This window comes from Cheilinus undulatus, linkage group 19, assembly GCF_018320785.1.
Source record: "Cheilinus undulatus linkage group 19, ASM1832078v1, whole genome shotgun sequence".
In the NCBI taxonomy this organism is placed as follows: Eukaryota; Metazoa; Chordata; class Actinopteri; order Labriformes; family Labridae; genus Cheilinus; species Cheilinus undulatus.
Window position 1 is genome coordinate 18,736,576 of NC_054883.1, and position 19,978 is coordinate 18,756,553.

Sequence of the window (19,978 nt, forward strand, 5' to 3'; positions counted from 1 at the left end):
TCTGTTGGCACTAACAAACCAGTTTTCATATCCCCAGCTGTTAGAATCAGATATGTGATGTTAAATAGTGTCAGCAGCACAGAACAGAGCCTCTGTTTGTTTTGGCCCGGCAGTGGGAGAAAACCTGGTGGCAGCAAGTTTGCACACAGAGAGTGTGTTGTCCGCTGAGGACCACTCGAAATGAGTAATAAGAGAGACATTTGGCTGCACAGCTTCCATTAAAGAAATTGAATTTTCCTTCGGCGTGTCGTCAATATTTTCCCCCCTAAAACCTGTCTGTGACTAAACAGAACAAAGTGATGCTGTCAGGACTCTGGCAGGTCGTTTGACTTCTGCAGCCAGAATTCATTTATTGGACCCTTCCTGCTCAGTGTTCTCTCTCAGGAGCAAACGCACAATCCATCACATCCTGCCCTGCTTCTTTATTGGATGGTTGTGCGGGTAACAGATTGCCCTGCTGCTCCGTCATCTCCGCTCACAAGTCTGCCCGTGCGTCTCACACTTTGATCTCAGAGCGCAGATTGTTGTGCAGCTTTTAGAGAAGAAATGAGTCCAGGGTAGGCAGGAGAGAAAGAGAGAGAGAGAGAGAGGGGAAAGGGTGCCAGGAGGCGACAGACTGGACAGGCTGCTGGGGGTCTGGGAGTCAATCCTGCTGTGTGGTTCTGCGGCCTTTGACCCCCACAGAGGAGAGAAACGTAGGAGTCTGCATAGTATGAACATGTGCACATGCTGTCTCTTTGTCCGTGTCCCAGCCTCTCACCCACACAGGCGGTTTCTCAGAGGAGGGATCTGTCACAGCAGCTTTTAGGAGGCTTAAACTGTGCTACAAACTTAATTTACTCCAACAGAAGTTATTCAGTCAGCTTCCATAAAATCTGGCCTGCAAATCATCTCCATTTACCAAGAGCAAGCTGTCTTGAAAATGCTGACTTTTAAGGGGATGAAGACCAGGGTAGTCAATAATTTAGTAGATGTTGTAGCTTTAATGGGTCTTTCACAGATTATTTTTGACATTTTCTTAAACAGAGAATCTGAAGATGAATGGGGAAAATGAGTAAGAGAGTGGGAAAGAAGAGGGGTGAAGGGATTTCATGCACAACCACGAACTTACTACCGATCCTTCTGATGAAATTGATGGTGATAATTAGAACAGTATCAATGCTGATAGAGAATTCACAATGACGCTTTTTTAATTAATTAATTGAATAATCAGAAATCCTGACCCATCCATAGTAATTACCAAACTTTGCAAATGATAATAAAGTAACTGACAGACGAAGACGGAAATTTAGGGAACAATAGGATAAACTGGAACAATCAGGCCAAATAGAGAATATGAAAAGTCAACAGTGTTCCCCACTAGATTTTTTAACACTGTATTGGGGGCAGGGTCCGACATTAAGGTTTTTGCCTACTTGCCCTTCAGGGCAAGTGCTTCCCAAATCTACTTGCCCCATCTAAATTCCTACTTGCCCTGTCCAGGTGGTACTTTTTCTGGCTGTCAAGTGCGTACATTTTGCTCACAACATACTTACTGTATGTTGTATTAGCTGTATTTATTAGCTATGTGTTAGCCTACTGAAAATTATATTTAACTTTGTACAGATCAGTGCAATGTGAAAGCTGCACCAGGTTGTTTTCTGAATTTCATATTCACAATACTAATAAAGTAATAATACAAACTCGGAAATATTTTTTTCGTAACTGATGAAATCAACTATTCTCAGAGGAAAATGAGGTCAGCAAAACACTGACACTTGAGAGGTGGTGAGGTCTGCTGCATATGCACCAAGTATAAAATGGTGCTTTACTTCTGTTTCTATTTGGTTTATTCATCATGCAACAGAAAAGTTCTGCCGACACGTGAAAATCAACCAATTAAGATTTTTTTTTATTAAAAATGTCTCCCCCCAAACTACATAGTGCTCCTTTAAAGTGCTATTTCACAGTTCCACCCTGTAACTGTAACAGTTAGACCAGTGGTACTCAACCTTATTCTACCAAAGAGCCACATTGTCTAAAAAAATACTTTAGTGAGAGCCACAATACAAACCAGGAATGTAAGGTAGATAATAGATCAGTTAATCTGTAGATGAAGTGAAATTAAACAGTGGATTTGTGGATAATTATGAGGTTAAATGGGATGCAAATGTCTGCATAATGTCAGAAGAACCAATATGTCACTGATAATGACCATATATTTATTTAATTTAACATCAGGCTGAATCCTTGTATCTCAATTTTTCATGATTTTAATTGGTTTTTATAAATCATATTTATGTCATTTTTATACATTATGAACTTTTCATTCCCTGAAAAGTGGTCATTTTGGAGATACCAATCTTTGGCCTGACACCAGTGTTATGAGAATTCCACCTGGCCTAAAGATTTTTTAAGACATTAGAACGTGCTGAGTTTGAGCTCTGAGATGCTTTTCAAAGAAAATGATGAATGATGGTTGGATATTTGGGTATTTATATCTCACATTGGGGCATTTACTGGAGTTCTGTGCCTTTATAAACATAAAAGAGATGCTTTCTCATTTGTTTCTGCTCATTTTTAATTCCTTAGTTAAAGGGGGAGGGGCCTCATATTTGTCTTTGCTCTGGGTCTCCAAATGACTAAAACCAGCCCTGCCTCACACCTGCAGCTCTCCAGACACATCATTTCACCCTGCCTCATTCTGAAGCTTTGGTTTTATATTTCTGCTCTTTTGACAATATTTATGATCATTAGTGTATTAAAGATCAAATAAAACACCCACGTTTGGACAGCTCTCACTAGATACTACGTTATCTCCATGTGTGATCCATGATACGTGTGTGTTATGCTCACTGATGACACGCATCGGCATAATTGTCAAAAGATATGGGTGTGAGAGAGCAACGGCAGGATGTGGCTGGAGAATAAGTTTAAATGAGGAAATGGGACACTTCAGATTAAACACAACAGCAAACCTCAATAAATGAGCAAACTGGACCGACTTCCTCTGTTCTCTTCTCTTACACATGCTCTGCTGTCGGGCACATCTGATGGTAAAAATATACGGATTTAAAATAATAAATGTTTAAATTTGGAAGTTAAAGCCTGTTGTCTTTATGTGGGTAACAGATCTACTGATGTGACCCACCGTGAATCTTTACTGATGACAGTGTTAACCTTCATAAAGGGTTTTAGTTAAAGTTTGTGCAGCTGTCTGTATGTCAGCAGACACGCTCAGCCAATAGCAGCAGTGAAACACTGCATCTGGCTCCTCGGGGGCTCCGTAGTAACAGAAACAAGAGCGGAAAACAATAAAATTAATGAATAGAAAAGCTCAGAGTTGTGCTTGCCAGATCAGGCAACTCCTCACAAGTTTTGCTTGCCCGTCGGCTTTTTGAAGTTGCCCCGGGCATTCAGGCAACTGTTAATGTCAGACCCTGCTCTCTCTTAAACTCAAGATATGTTCTAAAGAGAATCACTGGACCAAAAAAAGGAGATGTCTGCCTCATCCTGGCCCATCTTTTCCTGTTCACACTCTGACTGAAACCAAACTCTGTGATCCATGTGGTGCTTGTAAAATCACCATGCATGTGTTGTCCCAGATATGAACTGTTTGATTCCCCCCGCTCTACTTAAGCTCTCTCACTGGCACATGCGTTCTGCAGAATCTGCAGGCCAGCATGGCGGGCTGGTTCTTGGCCAATGGCTGCATCTCCCAATAAGCACAAGAGAATTCACATGAGCTGGGAGGGCTGCAGTCTTCCCCCGTTCTTAAAATCCACCACTCCCTCGCTCATTAACATTTCAAGAGGAAAATGTGATTGGAGAGGCGGAGTGCAGCAGAGGCCTTCTGTTACTCACACACAGGATTGTTCAGACAGCATATCACTTGTTTTAATGTTTCCTGAATCTGACAGCATTAAAAACAATGTAAATCAGATCAGTGTGACACTAAAACTGTTGTTAAAGGCTTGTTTGCTTCTCAGTGAGAACCATTTCCTGCTCTCATCTGGTAAAAAGTGCCCCTTTTTCTGCAGACTTTAAGCTTCTTTGTCTGCAGTTTCCAAGCAGCAGCAGCTTCTTTCATCCTAGCTTTTCTCCATCACACTAGTAGAAGTTTATCAAGACCAGGGTGTTTGCCCACATGCTAACTGACATTTGAGTTCAGTGCTATCAGCTCAGATCCCAAAGGTTAATTGCGCTTGTGTCTGTCAGGTTGGGAGCCCCATTGGATCCTCTGATCTGTGAAATGAAAGTCGCCATCGTCATCCTGATGGGTGAAAACATGCTGACTCACTTGCACCCCTCAGGTTTTTTTGTGCTTCACTCACAAACCCTGCTCATGTTTTGCTGACCTGTTTACAAAGGAGAGTGAGTTCATTAATACGCCTGGGTACCTTTTTGATTTTATTGATCCTAATTCAGCTTATCAACTGAGGTTCTAATCAATTCTTGATTCTTGTCCCAGGTTTTTACTTTTAGAAAGAAATAAAAAAACACTACAAGTATCTCAAGCCAAAAAAATCTATTACTTTAGCTGTTTCTGATGAACCCTGAATGGCACATGAAAATAGAGACCTAGGCTTAAATCTATGGAAATCAATGAATAGCAAGATATTAAATATGTGTTTTTGCATATCTACATGTGGGTGATTCAACCATAGTAAAAAGGTGTCAGCCCCTCACCTTCGGTCTAGTCAGTGTTGGGTCACATTCCTCTGTCTAATCTCTTCTCATTCATTCGTAGCTAAAGTGAAATTAGTTTCACCAGTTCAGGGTCTATCTGCAGAAATGGGATAGAGTGGTGCTGTTTAAACTGGAATGAAATGAAATCATATCTAAAATATGTGCGGACTGATTTTTACAATCTGTGCATCTCTACTTTAAACATTAATTCTGGCATTAGCCCTGACTGTCGCAACCAGTGCATCTCTACTTAAAGGCCACATACTATGCTAAATATACTTTTTCAGGCTTATCTAACAAAAATATGTACCCCTGGCCTGTCCACAATCCCCCAAAAAATCAGAATCCCCCCTCTTTCTCCACCTTTCAGAAAATATGTGCTGAAACAAGCCATTCTCAGATTTTCTCCTCATGATGTCATGCGGGGAGTTGGCCCTGCCCCCAGGTTTGGTTGGTCCTTCCTGCTTGGTAGAAGGTTCTGCCCTCCTTTCCTGAGAGGAGGATCAGGAGAGCCACATCCTTTAAGCCATATCCATTTCGTAAGAGGGGCAGAGTCAGACAGCTCGTTAACATTTAAAGCCACAGACACAGAAACAGCTCAGCAGGGCTGAAATGGGGTTTTTTTAGACATGCAAAAATCCAATACTGAAGTTTTTTCAACAACAAGCTTCAGAGGCATGTTTTGGGGACCTCTGTGACCAATATAAACTTGTCTTAAAGGGTAAAAATATATGATCTTTAAACATAATTTCGGGCTTAGTACTCTGGTGGAAACTATTGCAACTTGTGAATTTTTTTTTCTTAAAGGATGCATCTGTTATTTGGCTCCTTATATGGTACCATAGAAACATGCAAATACAATCCAAGATGGTGGAATCTGTGAATGGGAACACTCCCTATGTATAAATAAAAGGTTTATTCTGAGTTAATAAAAAACATGACTTTGGACTTAGGGCTCAAGTGCACTCTGATCTGGGACCAGGCCCGGTATTGGCCCTGGTTTTTACAACTGGTGCATGCATCTCTACTTTAATGGATGTTTCTTATAGCAGTTTATCCTGAAATATTTATATTGCTGTTAGGATCTGAAAAGCTGAAATTCATGTGCCTTATTGAATTCCTGACTCTTGATACCCATTCTTTAGTTGGTGTCTATTAGCATTTCCTTTCAACACACTGGCTGTTTAACCTTTGCATCAAGTCGGTTTAAACATAACGCTTTACTAACCACAAGGTTGGACCTGGTTGCTATGGGAAGTAAGGAGCAGTATGTGCGTTCATGTTGTTAGACTTGTGTGTCATGGGGGGTGGGGGGGTGTCTGGATGTGAAATGCCACAAATGTGATGATGGGCGGATGGGCAAATGTGGCCTGATGCCCAGTGAGGTGGAAATGTAGGTTAATCTGGTCATATGGATTCAACCATCATGATCAGCAGCATACATCCTGGAGCACATGGAGACAGGGTGATGTAGGGAGGAAGGGGGTGCAGTGGGGCGTTGGCTGAGGTTTGGTCGGTGCATGATTATCAAAGAAGGATGCAGCAAAGGAAAAAAAAAGGCTGAGAGTGTTTGCTGTGTGGACAGAAGTGAGAGATGAAAGAGGAGGGCGGAGGTCATTGCTGGAAGATGAGCAGAGTAAAGAGCAGAAGGAGACAAGTGGATGGATGTATTTTCTCTGAGGTGGTGTAACCCCCCTCCTAACCCCACGGTCCACCTTCAAAACTCCTCTGCTTGATTGGCTGGGTGTCTCCATGGTCATGGATGCAGTTTCATCAGTCACTGTGCCAGCCCCTCTTCCCTTCCCTTGCACCCCACAACACTTCCTTTAGTCTGCTTTCATGTAATTCAATTACACAATCGCTTATGTAAGAGTTAGGGGAAACGCACACACGCTCTGAGGTGTGACATTGATGCAGTCGCCATCTGTGATGGGAGGGAGACAGACCTTTAAACTCAACACACAGCTATAATTTTAGCAGAACTGGCAGCTTGTTACCATGGGAGACATACATTTCTTCAAGCTTTATTTGTGTCTGCAGCCTTTAACATGAAATGCAGCACTGATTGATATTAGCTAGCTGTCTTAATCATATTAGAGCTGCATGTAATCATTACAGAGTGGCTGCTCCATTCACATAGGCCTCAGCTAGGCTCTTTTCCTCCCTTTGCTGACAGCTTGTGAGTGATGCATCTTCCTTTGGTTCAGTCTTTGCAACTTTTATAAAGAATTTTCAAATACTGAAGGTCTGTTGTTTCTCTTCTTTAATCAAGACTAGGAGCTTTAGCTGACATAGCATACACCGTCTTGACTTGCACTTTAAACTGTTAAAGCTTTCTTCAGTCTTTGCACAACTATTTGTTTGAATTGTGCAAGTCCGATGTCTTTAATTCTGTAGTATTGCTGGTATAATGCTAGGGATGGGTAGGAGTATTTGATTGCACAATGTGGCTGCCACTCAAATAGAGTTCCATTACTCACCCACAGGTTCATTTAACTAAAAATACCTGCTCATTTCTCTTCATAAGAAGCAAGAGAGATGGATTGATCCTTTTTTTTTCTGTTCCATTTAGGGATGCATGATATTGGATTCTTGCTGATATGTTGATATTTATAGATTGATTTTAGCTGATATTGATTCTGATATTTAAATATGCTTTTCAGACAGTCCTTTTGGACACAATTTAAGGTTTGATGATACCAAGGAAACAAACTTTAGTCCTTAAAACACCTTAAAGTTTAAAGATTAGGATAAATAAAGAAAAAGACCTCAACTGGCATAGGTCTGTTTTTTCAGCCTAAAACTCCACTAATTTATTAGTATATGGACAAAATTTACAGTTGATAGTATATGCTGAAATACACAGGCAAAATATCAAATGTAGATATTGGGAGAAATTTTGATATCTGCCAATACCAGACCGATAATATCGTGCATCCCTAGTGGCCATCTGATTCCGATACATCAGACCTGATACTAGATATGAATTCCAGTATTTTCTAAATCATAATTATTACCTCCGCCAAGGAGGTTATGTGATCGGCAGGGTTTGTTAGTTTGTTTGTTCGTTTGTTAACTGAAAAATACTAACTAGATAATAATTATAACTAGAAAAGCACTTGGAGAGCGTAGACCTCTGCCATTAGCCCTATCTCCCAATAGTACAGAATCCTTTAAAAAAATTCCTGGATCCAGACGGTGATCTGGATCATTCCCAAAATCGAATCAGTTCTTTCTTATGCCATTTCTGACATTTCCTGAATATTTCATCAAAATCTGTCCATAACTTTTTGAGTTATTTTGCTAACAAACTAACTAACAAACTAACTAGCAAATCCTGCTGATCACATAATCTCCTTGGTGGAGGTAACAATCCCCATCCCTACAATAAAGTGTCTGTCTCTAAGCTCTCAGTGTAGTGTAGCTTTTGTCTGTTTCATAACCCATGATATCATTCTCATCTCTTATTGATTCAGTTTGAACTATGAAGCACCGATGAGAAGCAGACCACAAACACATATAGGCTAACAGTAGCGCCATGTGTGATGCATTTCTTTTTTTTTTTTTCTTTTTTTTTTTTACGGTAGTTACGACTAACAAGTAGTCAGTAATTGCTCATAAGGCCCCGTGAATACTAGAGTAAAGCCTAAAAAAAGCTTATAAAAAGACAGGAAGTTCATGAGAGGCAATACATTTTGACCATTTTGGACTATAAAGGGTTTTTAAAAAACCCAGTTAAAGCAAACTAAACTCCTAAAAGCAGTTTTATAATGTACATCAGGTTGATTTATTTAGAGCTTAGCCATTTTCCTGTACATACATGAATATCTCCCGCTTCATGACTCAATGGAGGCCAGCATGGATCTGGACAGCTGATATCATGTGCTTCTGTTTTCTTTGTCTCAGTCAGCATCCTTGCAGTAGCAGCAGCAGTGTGGTGAATAAGCTGCAGAATCTGAATCAGCTGCAGTAACATCACTGAATCATGTTTCAGCTCTGTCCGAGTAAACAACTCTAACATCTGAGCTCTTTCTAGGTGCAGCGAAATGAAGTGGCTTCATGCACCAGGCTGCAAGGACACCAGTAATGTCTCAGAGAGCAGCATGGATGCTGCAGAGTGCATTACCATGTGTGCACCCAGAGAAATCCCTCCTCCTCACGCTTCTCCCCTCATGGCCTGATGCATCTGAAAGACTCACACCCACTCACAAGCACCGCGGCTCTCACTTCTCTCCCTACTGACACAAGAGAGGCACCTAGTGGTCCCAGGGTGCAACTGCATCCTCACATCCAGGCTGCCCTCACCCTGACCTACACTCCTTTACACACAGAATAATTTATGGTGCATGGCATTTTTCTAGTGATTGTACGAGCACAGTGGGATGGGGCGGGGGAGTAGAGGGGTAGTATTCCCACTCTGGTGATAAACAGAGAGGCTGCAGTGAGCTGTATTCCAGCAGCAGAGCATAATCTCATCAAGCTACGTTGGAAAGCCAAGTCTGGTCATTTCTTTTGCTGTTTCTCTGTTTCACCCTCTGCCTGTAACGATGCTCAGAGACCTCAAAGCTGAATTAATCTCTCTCACACATGCTGGGTGTGCCTACACACCGTCCAGGCTGCATAATGCATCCTGATGCGGTTTATAGGGATTCTATACTGTACTGGCTGTAGTCTGAAGCTCATTTATCATGACTGTTCTGCATGCAACAGCACATTTCTACCTCTCTTCTCACTCCTGCCCTCTGTTTCCCCCTCAACCAGCGCCTCATAAACACCCCCCTACTCCCCCCTGAGCTTTACCAGTGATCGCTCCTGCTCCCTCAGGTCCTTTCTATTTTTAATTACCTGTCAAAGACCCCGGGTCTCAGTCCTCTGCCTCAGAGCTCTGTGCCACGTCTTATTCACGTCAAAGTAGTCAGAAATCAGCTGATGTGAATTCAGTGAGGGGTGATCACCAATCAGGCAGAAATCAAGAGGACTGATAATGTGATGTAGGAGAGGCTTACCTCCACTAACCAATGAATTATTACTGTGTTCATCTGAGCATTTTTTCACTGGTGATTGTTGATATGAAGGAGCACAAGACTTAAGTGTTTGTTATTTGCCTGTTTTACGCCTGTTGAAATAATTTCTGCTGCAAAATTGATGTTTGCAACATCATCATCACCAGTTTAAATGCATGCCCTGTGTTGTAGTGCACATGCTCTTTAATTTTGTAATAGTGTGATGTAATGCTGTTACTGTAAAGGACATAAAATATATCCTGGTATGATATTTAGTCCATACCACGGCCCATGGACAACAAGTGCTTCCTGCTCCTGGTATATTGAGTTAAAGTGCAATATCAACCATTAATTTTTTTTCCCAAACATCTGCTGTGGAGGTTAGAGGGGCTGGGAAGGTTTGATATTTGTTAAAACCAAACCTGTTTTGCTGCTTTAACAATCTCCACTCTTCTTGGAAGGCTTTCTACAACGTCTTTGAGTGTTTTTGTGGGAATCTGTGCCCAAACACTCTGTAGAGTATTTATGGCATCAGGCACCGATGTTGGAAAAGAAGGCCTGGCTCACCATCTTTGTGCCAGTTCATCCCAAAGGTGCTAGATGGGGTTGAGGTCAGGATTCTGTGTGGACCAGTCAAGTTCTTCCACACCAAACTCATCAGACCATTTATAGCCCTTGCTTTGTGCACTTGGGCACAGTCATGTTGGAATAGAAAAGGGCCTTCCCTAAACAGTTGCTACAAAGTTGGAAGCAAAGCATTGTCCAAAATATCTTGGTATGCTGATGTATGAGGATTTCCCTTCACTGGAGATAAAGGGCCTAGCCAGTTTATTTAAGAATGTTACGCCAGTCTTATCCATGTTTGATCGGTGTCTTATAAAGGTATTTCTGTAAATCATTTATGATAAGCAGACAAATCTGATTCTCCTGCTGACTTATAACACACTTTTTCTCAAAGTATCAATTCATGCACCATATAAAAAGAATAGATTTTGCACCAGTATCAGAAAAAAAACAAATGATACCCAACCCTAGGTCTCAGTGCTGTAAGATGAATGTCTTCCCCAGTCTATCTCCTTATGTTTCCTGTGTTTCTTCAGCTGTCCGATTTGAATAATGGCAAAAAACAGTCTTTAAAAGAATGCCCCATACTATTATCTAGGGCTGGGGAATTAATTGCAAATTATTTTAAATCGCAATATGGCCTGCTGCAATTTAAAAATTGCAGAAGTTTCAATATTTTTTTTAACTTGAAATGTGTGGAAATACCAATTTAATAAATCAATTTTTGCAGTGGCAGAGATTTTATGCACATTATACAAACATTTAAGTGTCATTTTTTTTATAATGGTTTACCCAAGTCTTCCTTTTTGTGTTTTATCTATGTTTTTCTAATCAAAATGAGTGACATAAAATATTAATGCCCTTAAAAAAAGCAAATGACATCGCATTTGCAATATTAGCAAAAATAGTCAGCTCATTCTATCTAAAACTGATGAAGCCTAGTGTTGCTTGACTTGATTCATACCCCAGCTGTGATCAGCTTCACCTCCCCCACCCCAGCCGCCTCCTTTTAGCTTAAAACTTGTTGCACCCCCATATTCACATTCATGCTACTATGGATAAATTGCTTCTGAAATATTTTAATTGTTTTCAACACACATGGCCCTTATTTATGGAATTATTTATTGCTTGAATTTGTTGAAAAATACCTAAGATTAATCGCATATTAAATCGCAATCGCAATATTGGGGGGGGAAAAAAATTACAGATTATTTTTCCAAATCGATCAGCCCTACTATTTTTCCTCCTCCATCGAAGTTCAGGCAGGTAACATTTACCAGCGTTTTCTGTGCTTTATACCACTTCATCCTATGCTTAGCATTTGATTTGGTGATGTGAGGCTTGCATGCAGCTCCTCAGCCATGGAAACCCATTTCTTGAAGCTCCTGCTGCACAGTTTTAGTGTTTACATTAATGCCTGTCGAAGTTTAGAACTCTTCAGCTATGGAAGCAGCAGTGTTGATGACTTTTACCCACCATTCACCTTGGCTGTCATTGACCTCGCTCTGTGATTTTTAGTGGCTGAGTTGCTGTTTTTCCTAATTGCTTCCACTTTCTAATAATATCATATCACTTACAGTTGACTTTGGAGTATCCAGCAGGGAACTGTCCTATTGCAAAGGTGGCATCCATCACAGTACCATGTTTGAAGTCACTGAGCTCTTCAGAACGGCCCATTTAGGTTCACAAATGGAGACTGCATGGCTAGGTGTTTGATTTTATACACAAGTCTGATTGAAACAGCTGAATTCAATAATTAACAGCTGTGGCCAAATACTTTTGTCTATATATTGTATTGTAAGAACGCTTAATTCAATTTTCAGTTAATTTAGCCATAGAAACAGTTTTCATCTAGATTTTCAGTATTTGTTCAACCATCATTACTCTTTCACATATAGGAAGAGGGAAAACCAATGCAGTAGACCTCAAAGAAAGCAGAGCAGAGGCTTAGATCTTATATGCAGTGCAGATATGATACGACACGTGTTGCTTTCATTTGGATAAAAAGGTGTAAAGCTTTTAAATATTTATCAACGTATGTCTCAATAAATCAGCTTCAACCAGACTCTTATGCAGAAATGTTTCAACAAGCTTTTACTGTCTGGAGCCTGAATGAAAGCAGAGATGATTATATATCCTATTATGCATGGATTTTTTTGTTTAGTTATATAAATAAGAGCTTGTCAGTGATTATTATGAAACTGATTATGAAAAGATTAAGAAATCACAAAAGTAGAATCTAGTTTCTGCATGGCAAAGTTTAAATATCATCAATATCATGTCTATTTTCAACCACAACAGAAGGCTATATCTCTTCTTCAGGCTGTTATCATCAATGTAAATGTTCTTTTGCTTCCCATTGCAACATTTTAAGCCTTCCTTCCTCTTGCCATCTCCTTATGTAACACTCTAACTTTTATGTCGTTCCTCAAACTCATAGCTTTGCACACCCTGCTGCTCAGAGCATCACCTGCTCATCAGTGCAGGTGAAAGATGAGAGCAGGAGGTTTGCACAGTAGCTATCAGCGAGTGCATGTATTGTATTACCTCAACACAGTAGGTCATTCTACTCTGGTGTGTTGAGAGTAGCAGCCAGGTTAAATTTAGAGGCATTTGTCTGTGAACACGTCTGTCACTGGCCTATCTGACTCAAAGAGAAAGCTGCTCTGATAGAGGAAGCTCTGTCTTTTTCAATGTCATTTCCTGTTGTGTTAGATGATTTGCTGGTTTGTGAAGTTGAGAGATCCTGTTCCCCTTTGCCTCCGTCACATTCGGTCTCAGATTCCCTCACGCTGTCAGCTGGACCGTCACGCTGATAGACGCAGGAGAAAAAAGGGCAGAATAAAGTTTGTGTTGCAGGGAGTTGAAGCCTGATCGTGTCCTCAACAGTTGATGACCGCCGTGCATCGCCATGCGCCGTGCGTTCAGTGTATTCAGAGGTTACAGGAGAGCCAGCGAGGACGATGACGAGGTGTTTGTGTGCAGCCCTGGATCCAAGGTGAAACAACAGAAATGACACATGATGGACATGTTTGTCTTTAGTGGTCAAAGAGGTGATATTTTGGCATGCAGATACATTTTCTCTTTGTTTAGTTTCAGATTAAAATAGAACAGAAGGTGTCTGCTTTACCAACAGATGGATTTTGTGTCCTATTAATTTAATTTTCTTCAAACTTTCTATTTCTAGTTTGGGAGACTTTCCAGCAGACGCAGCAATCTTTGTTCCGTCTAACTGTGAAAATTAATTTCAGGAAACTTTAATAATGTTCTAATAGGAGTTTGCCTTGCAGATACAATGCGGCTACAGCCGGCCAGTAAAACACTTGATCTTTCGTTCAATTAAATATTTACTGTGGTGAAGTTCCTCTCCCATCTTCCTGCTTTCCCAGCCCTGTGTTGGACTTCTGTCTCAGCATATGGTGCAAGTTACATAAGGCTTTTTCTGTCTGGTACAGAACAGTCCAATTTTTGCAAAGAGGGCACCCATTGTCTCTTGACATCACTGCTATTTTGGGTTGGTTGCTCAGTTTCAGGGGAGCTGTTAGTCATCCTTTCTTCTGTAAAGAGGTTTTTAAAGGTGAAGTGTTGGAATTGGAGTGACATGTTGACTGGATCGGAGTTTCTGGAATGTTTTCTCTCTAAAATCTGCATTATTTTTTCTCAGGCATCATTAGATCAGCCTGCATTATCTGCTAGCAGTCACATGGTTTTTATGTGTAACACTGTACAGTTTAACTGTTTGAATAGGCGAACTGGAGATTTTTGCATGCTACCGATCATAAAAAATATGATTTTTGTAAAACTGATTGATTTCAGGGTCACAATTATAAACACAATCAATAGCTGATTTTGCAACATCTCTGTCTTTGCTTATAAGTCAGTGGATTGTCCAGATTCCATGTCCATCATTGGGCGAATCCATCTCGCAAAGCCTCAAGCCGATGCACTTGTTTGTGGGCCAATCAGCATCATTTGAGGAGAAAGAGGTGGGACTACAGGTGTGGTTCAGTTGAACTGCAAGCCTGTAAACATGGTTGCCAGTGACGCGAGAAAAGAACTATACTGAAAACTTTCCTCAGTGGAAATGATGTTTTTGCTCTTCTCTGGACTGGACCTTTTAAAAGGTTCTAGCCTTACGAAACACCATCTTTGAAGTGTTGCACATCTGGATGTCAAATATATTATATACCGTGGATATGTGCAACAGTCTATCTGAGGTGTCACTATGAATGTGCAGGGTTATTTGGCTATATGGATAAATTTGGATATCAAATTAGGCCGTCGCAAAAAGTTAAAGTAATTATAAATTTTATGAACACAGGCTGCCTCCCACCACTAGTAACAGCCTTGGCTGTCTGCCTCCCTGCCAGAGCTTTACTCCAGCGCTTCGTTAAGCATTAACATGAGAAGTTAATGTTTAGCATGTCGAAGGAACTCCGCTGTATAGCACTACTTAGAATTCTTTAATGGAATAGGGTTGTTCTGATACAGATACCAGTATCATAAATACATCTGCAGCAGCAGAGAATGGTGTTTGTGTGACAGTTTTTCTCTGAATGTGATCGTTACAATGCCTTCCAGACCAAACACGACAAGAAGTGACACAGTTTATCAAAAGTCAAATAACTTTTTAACCATAATTTGTTGCTTCTTACTTGTTTTTCCTCTTGAAGCTAGCCATTTTGTCTTCCCATTGACCCTAATGAGAACTTTGAATCCCGCGTGGCAGCATTTTCAGCAAGCCTGGATCTTGTGTGACTTTTGGGGACTTTATTGAACATCTTTTTATCCATTTGAATTGAATTACGGTCATTTATTACTGCTAGCTCAAATGCTAACTAAAATGCTAACCGCCATATTGTTTGTCTGTCAGCAGTTGGCAGGCTGATCAGTAATCACTCATGCTGCTCGAATAGAGCATAATGGAGAGACAGAGGGAGAGAGAGCCTGTGATGCAGCCCCCTGTATTATTGTTATTTTAATGTTTAGCAGTAAAACTCAATAATCTGCAGAAAAACAACTTTAGGGTCACAGAGATGCTGTACATTATGATTTTATTTGTTGATCCATGTTCTGAGTCAGGAGGGGCCGACACAGGAGGGGCCGAGTGCATGCTGCATTGTAACACAATCTATGAAGAAACAGGGCAACACAGCTTGCAGTAAAGTTATTTTTTATTTAAGAATATCTTGTTTTCATTATTGTGGGAAGGTAAAGTGTAACTGAAACTAAAACTCAACAATGACTCAGCTTGTCTTTGATGCTAGTCTATTTATGTGAGATTTGCAAATAGTCCTAACAGCATGCAAGCATCACACATCATTTCACATGGCATTGCATTGCACGGCATTACACGCTCTCTGTCCACACTGCATCTATTAAAATTGTATTCCCTGGCTCCCCTTGTTAAAATATGCACTTTTATTGAATGCAGTTGACACACGTCAGAGAATAACATTTCAAACATATGGATTTTATTAATGCACAACTAACAAGCAAAGAAGCTCTGTTGAAGGAGTAAGGGAAAGAAAATATTCCTGTGTAACTCTCCCGATGCCTTGTCATCCACTTCTTTTCCTCTTCCTCACCCAGAGGAAAATAAGAAGGGGCGACCGGGTTAAAACATAGTTATGCTGAATTTGTCACTAATGCTTGCTTGCGTCAAGTCCAGTTAGGACATGGAGTGTGGGTGTCATCTGTTCTGCAGGTTGAGAGTTACAGCCATAAAGTAAAATTTTGGGAAAAGATTGAAATTGACTAAAGTTTTGGAATTAAGATTCCTGCAAACTCCACCAAATTAATGTGTGATACTATGTTTCTAAATGTCCACTTTAGGTACAGTTAGTGATGCATTTGTAGTAGAGTAAACGTGAATAATTTGAAGTTTAATGTATTTTATATGTAATATATGTGTTTTTCTGCAGAGACAGGAACTGAGTGTAATCTGCTCAGTCATAAGTGATTGTTCAGTTATTGTCTGAATCAGTGGTTCTTAACTGGTGGGTCGGGACCCAAAAGTGGGACGTGGATGTGTGCCAGGTGGCAAAAATGTGACAAAGCCTCTATCTACAGAAACCCTAAGTGGACATACAGTAATTTCATACATTTATTTTTTTAGGTTTTCCTATGATTACAAGTAAAATACAGTATTTTTCTCAAGATTTCTACCTATTTATCTCCCTTTTGTTAGGAAATAAAGCTGGTTCACCCAAGTTAACTAGGAAATTCTTAAAGAAATTACCAAACTTCCATGCTATCCCAGGAAAATGGAGTAAAATAAGATGTACTCATGCAAATCCTTCTGTAATGATGTGCTTTTCTAAAACGTTTGTTTTGTCCCGTCTCTTTGTTCAATACGTTTTTCTATTTAGGGTCCAAACATGAACATTTTTTTGGAGTGTTCTTTTGTCTTTATGGTGTAATGGTAGCCAAAAATACTGATTAATGAAATAAATTAAGATTTTTTTTTTTTTCAATTTGGGTGGTGCTTTCTCTTAAGGAGGAGGTGGTGATTCCTGATGACTGACCAGTTGAGAAACACTTATCTGAATCACAGACAACTCTGCAAGAAAGTGTTTTGCTTTAACCTGTTTCCAAAGGAACATTACTGCTTATTAATTCCTCTGGCAGATGCAGATTGGTTCGTCCAGCCTGAGTGGAATATAAATAGATTTGACCCCAGCCTCTATCTCTCAGGCTGCTCTCCATCAGCTGCAGTTAGACTTGATCATTACCACATTATTCCCTAAAAAGCCAATTAAAGCTGCAGCTCACCGGCTCCACTCTGGTTGTGACTGATGAGTCTGAACCCGAGTCCAGCCAAAGCCTCCTCTCTCTCAGCAGTTTGCCTCCATGCTCGAGCACTTGCTGCGTGTTGAAGTTAAAGTGAGAAACAGCGGGTGAAGCTAACTGAAAACAGCAGGTCACCGCTGAAACCTTTCCTCTGCTGCTGCATGTGTGCAGGATATTAAACAATAATTTATGTGAAAAATATTCCTGTTATTCCAAGAATGGCAGGAAGTCCCATCTGTGTCCTGAAAACGTTTCAAGTTGTCTGACTGAAGTGCATTTCCCCCCCACATTCTTCACCTGTAACAAACGGAGGGGGGGACGGGTGCTACTGGCACAAACCCTGATATCTCGTTCTCTGTACTCGGCCATTTATCTGCTCACTGTTTCACAGTGTTTGGTGCTGGAGCTCCTCTACAGAGACACAAAACTGGCATCAGAGATTCAGCTCCGCTCCAAAACCACAAAATATTTTTCTGAAGCATTCAGAAGCGTGTTAAATGCCCAGAGCTGTAGCCATGGAAACGTAGCTTTCTGGCTTTGTGTGCTGTGACCTTCGGATGCTGCCAAGTTTTCAAAGACCACTGTTAAAAACTGACTTTGAAGTGTTTCTGAGGAGAAACTCTGGAGCCACAAGTGCAATCAAGTTTATTGTGTTGACTGTGTTGAGAAAAAAATCACTCCAGCAGAGTTTATTCACCCTCCAGTCATTAACGTGAAAGAAGTGGAGCACATTTTGTTCCTTGCTCTCGACTCAAAGCGTGCTGTTTAAACATTTTTCACTTGGTAACCCGCTTTAGTATGAAATCAAAACTTGACATCCGTTCGTTATTTAACAGGGAAGTAATTACATAATATCTTCTTCCACATCCTCTTTATGTGTACAAACATATGCTGATCATATCTTTCTTCATGCAGTTTCACTCATTATGTCTTACAGTGAGGTTGCTAAGGTGATTGCTTTGTTTGGTGACAGATTGAGCTTCAATCCCTTCAAAATGATTCATGTCAAAATATTCAATCTACTGTCTGCACCCTTACTGCAGGTCTGTGCATCAGTATATCAGAGAAATGAACTCTTGGAACCAGGATTATTTTCTTATTTATCAGTGTAGAGAGGATTTAAACATACATAATAATGTATGGATGCAGACATGTAGGGTTATTCTGTTTAATCCAGTGTCAGCTAAAAATCTCTGGATTAGATTTGATTGAAACATGAAGTTTGAGCTTCATCTGAAAGTCAGGTTTTGGTCATGCTTGTGCAACCAGTGAAGGCTGCCCTCAGCATGACATTAGGAAATAGGCAGGTTATTTCCTGTTTATACTGACTGACACACATTTGAACTGCATTATAAAGTGGTATCATTATCAGCTAAAATGGATTTGGAAATATCAGCAAAACTCTTATATTGTGCATCCCTTGTAACTAGTAGTTCATGAGCCCAACAACCAATATTTGGAGCAAATAAGCATTTACGGTGCCTGATGACTGTACAGAGGTGTTTGTGGGTTTCTAACTTTTTTAACCGCTATGAAAAAATTAGGAAATAACATCTTACCAGTCTGTATCACCACAGTTTTAGCAACAGGACCCTGCCATTTGTCCTTGTTTGATCACCCATCACTGATACTATCTCTCTCTCTTCACTTGCTGTTTCTATGGGTAAAAAAATATAAGCATTCTTCTTAACTTAGGTTCTTTCTTTACTATCACTTTAAAATGATGGATATTGTTTACAGGGATCCACTACTACAGGTCAAGCTCACACTGACAGTAGCTCTTTGAGAAAAAATTAACAGCCTAATTTTTTTATTGCCCACATGGTCATCCAGGAGGAAGAGAGGATCAACCTGGCTGCACTTTTCCTACATCAAGTTGTGGCATACTGAGCAAATAAGAAGATTTTGACTTAAACATTTTAAAGCTGTGGCATCTGTGCTTTGTTTTCGTAGCCTTTGTCTCTGGGCTCAGAGCAGACACTTCAGTGATTATGCAACTGTGCTGAGTCCATCTGGTTTAAGGACCTGATTAGCATCAGCCTGATATGGTTCTAAAATATCTGCAAGCCACATTTTGTATCTGATAGGATCAGCAGCTGCATCCTGCCATGCAGAGCGTCAAACTCTTGACTCACCTTTATGATATTGGAAAGAGAAGCCAGTGCACAGAAGCAGGTTTGCTTTTGCAGCTCAGTGTGAACATTTGTGGCTTAAACTTTACAGCTAAGCTTTTTGCATTCCATATCCCAGTGCACAGTGTGATGACTGCTGGTTTTTGGGCTCACTGGGACCAACATTCCTACAGATAGTTAGATCACTGTGAACTTTGGAGGAATTTCAGGGATCCTTCTGGTAATGAAATTCCTGGAATAACATTAATGTTCAGGGAAAAATCAGGACACTCATCTGGAGAACTGAGGGAACAAGCTAACAAGAAATCGTAGAACACGTGGAATAAAACCTGATTTCTCCTTCTTTCTCTCCACCAGACCACATCACCCACAGGTCAGGGCCGGTCCGACTCGCCCGTTTACACCAACCTGCAGGAGCTGAAGATCTCTCAGTCCAGCCTGCCACCCGTCCCCTCCGGATCCCCTCTCCACATCCTGGGCGACTGGGAGACCCACAAAGACCTGAGCGGCCGGCATTTCTACTACAACCGTGCTACGGGAGAGCGCACATGGAAGCCGCCCCGCACCAGGGACACCAGCGGCAGCACCAGCAGTGTCCGGGGAGACAGCCAGGGAACGGTGGAGAGTGAGGTGAGGGATGCTGCAAGAAAACCAGCTTTTGTTTTATCTCTGTAGCTTTCTGAGGCGTAGTAGATTTGAACACATTCAGAAACACAGGATTCAGCCTAGAAATGCAAACTAAGGCATATAAACAGAGTAAAATAAAGGTAGCTGGTCTTAAACAAACAGGCTGTGGGAAAGGTGGTGGACCGCAGAGGA

General features: G+C 40.8%; 1 protein-coding gene across 6 annotated transcripts in view; it reads left to right on the plus strand.

Moving 5' to 3' along the window:
- Window positions 1–19,978, plus strand: part of arhgap12b (Rho GTPase activating protein 12b) — a 110,407-nt gene that overhangs the window by 64,720 nt on the left and 25,709 nt on the right. For all 6 annotated transcript variants that reach the window (XM_041814217.1, XM_041814219.1, XM_041814218.1 and 3 more), the window contains exon 3: window positions 19,517–19,789. In XM_041814217.1, the coding sequence (XP_041670151.1) occupies window positions 19,517–19,789 (273 nt within the window). The remainder of the gene's footprint in view (window positions 1–19,516; window positions 19,790–19,978) is intronic.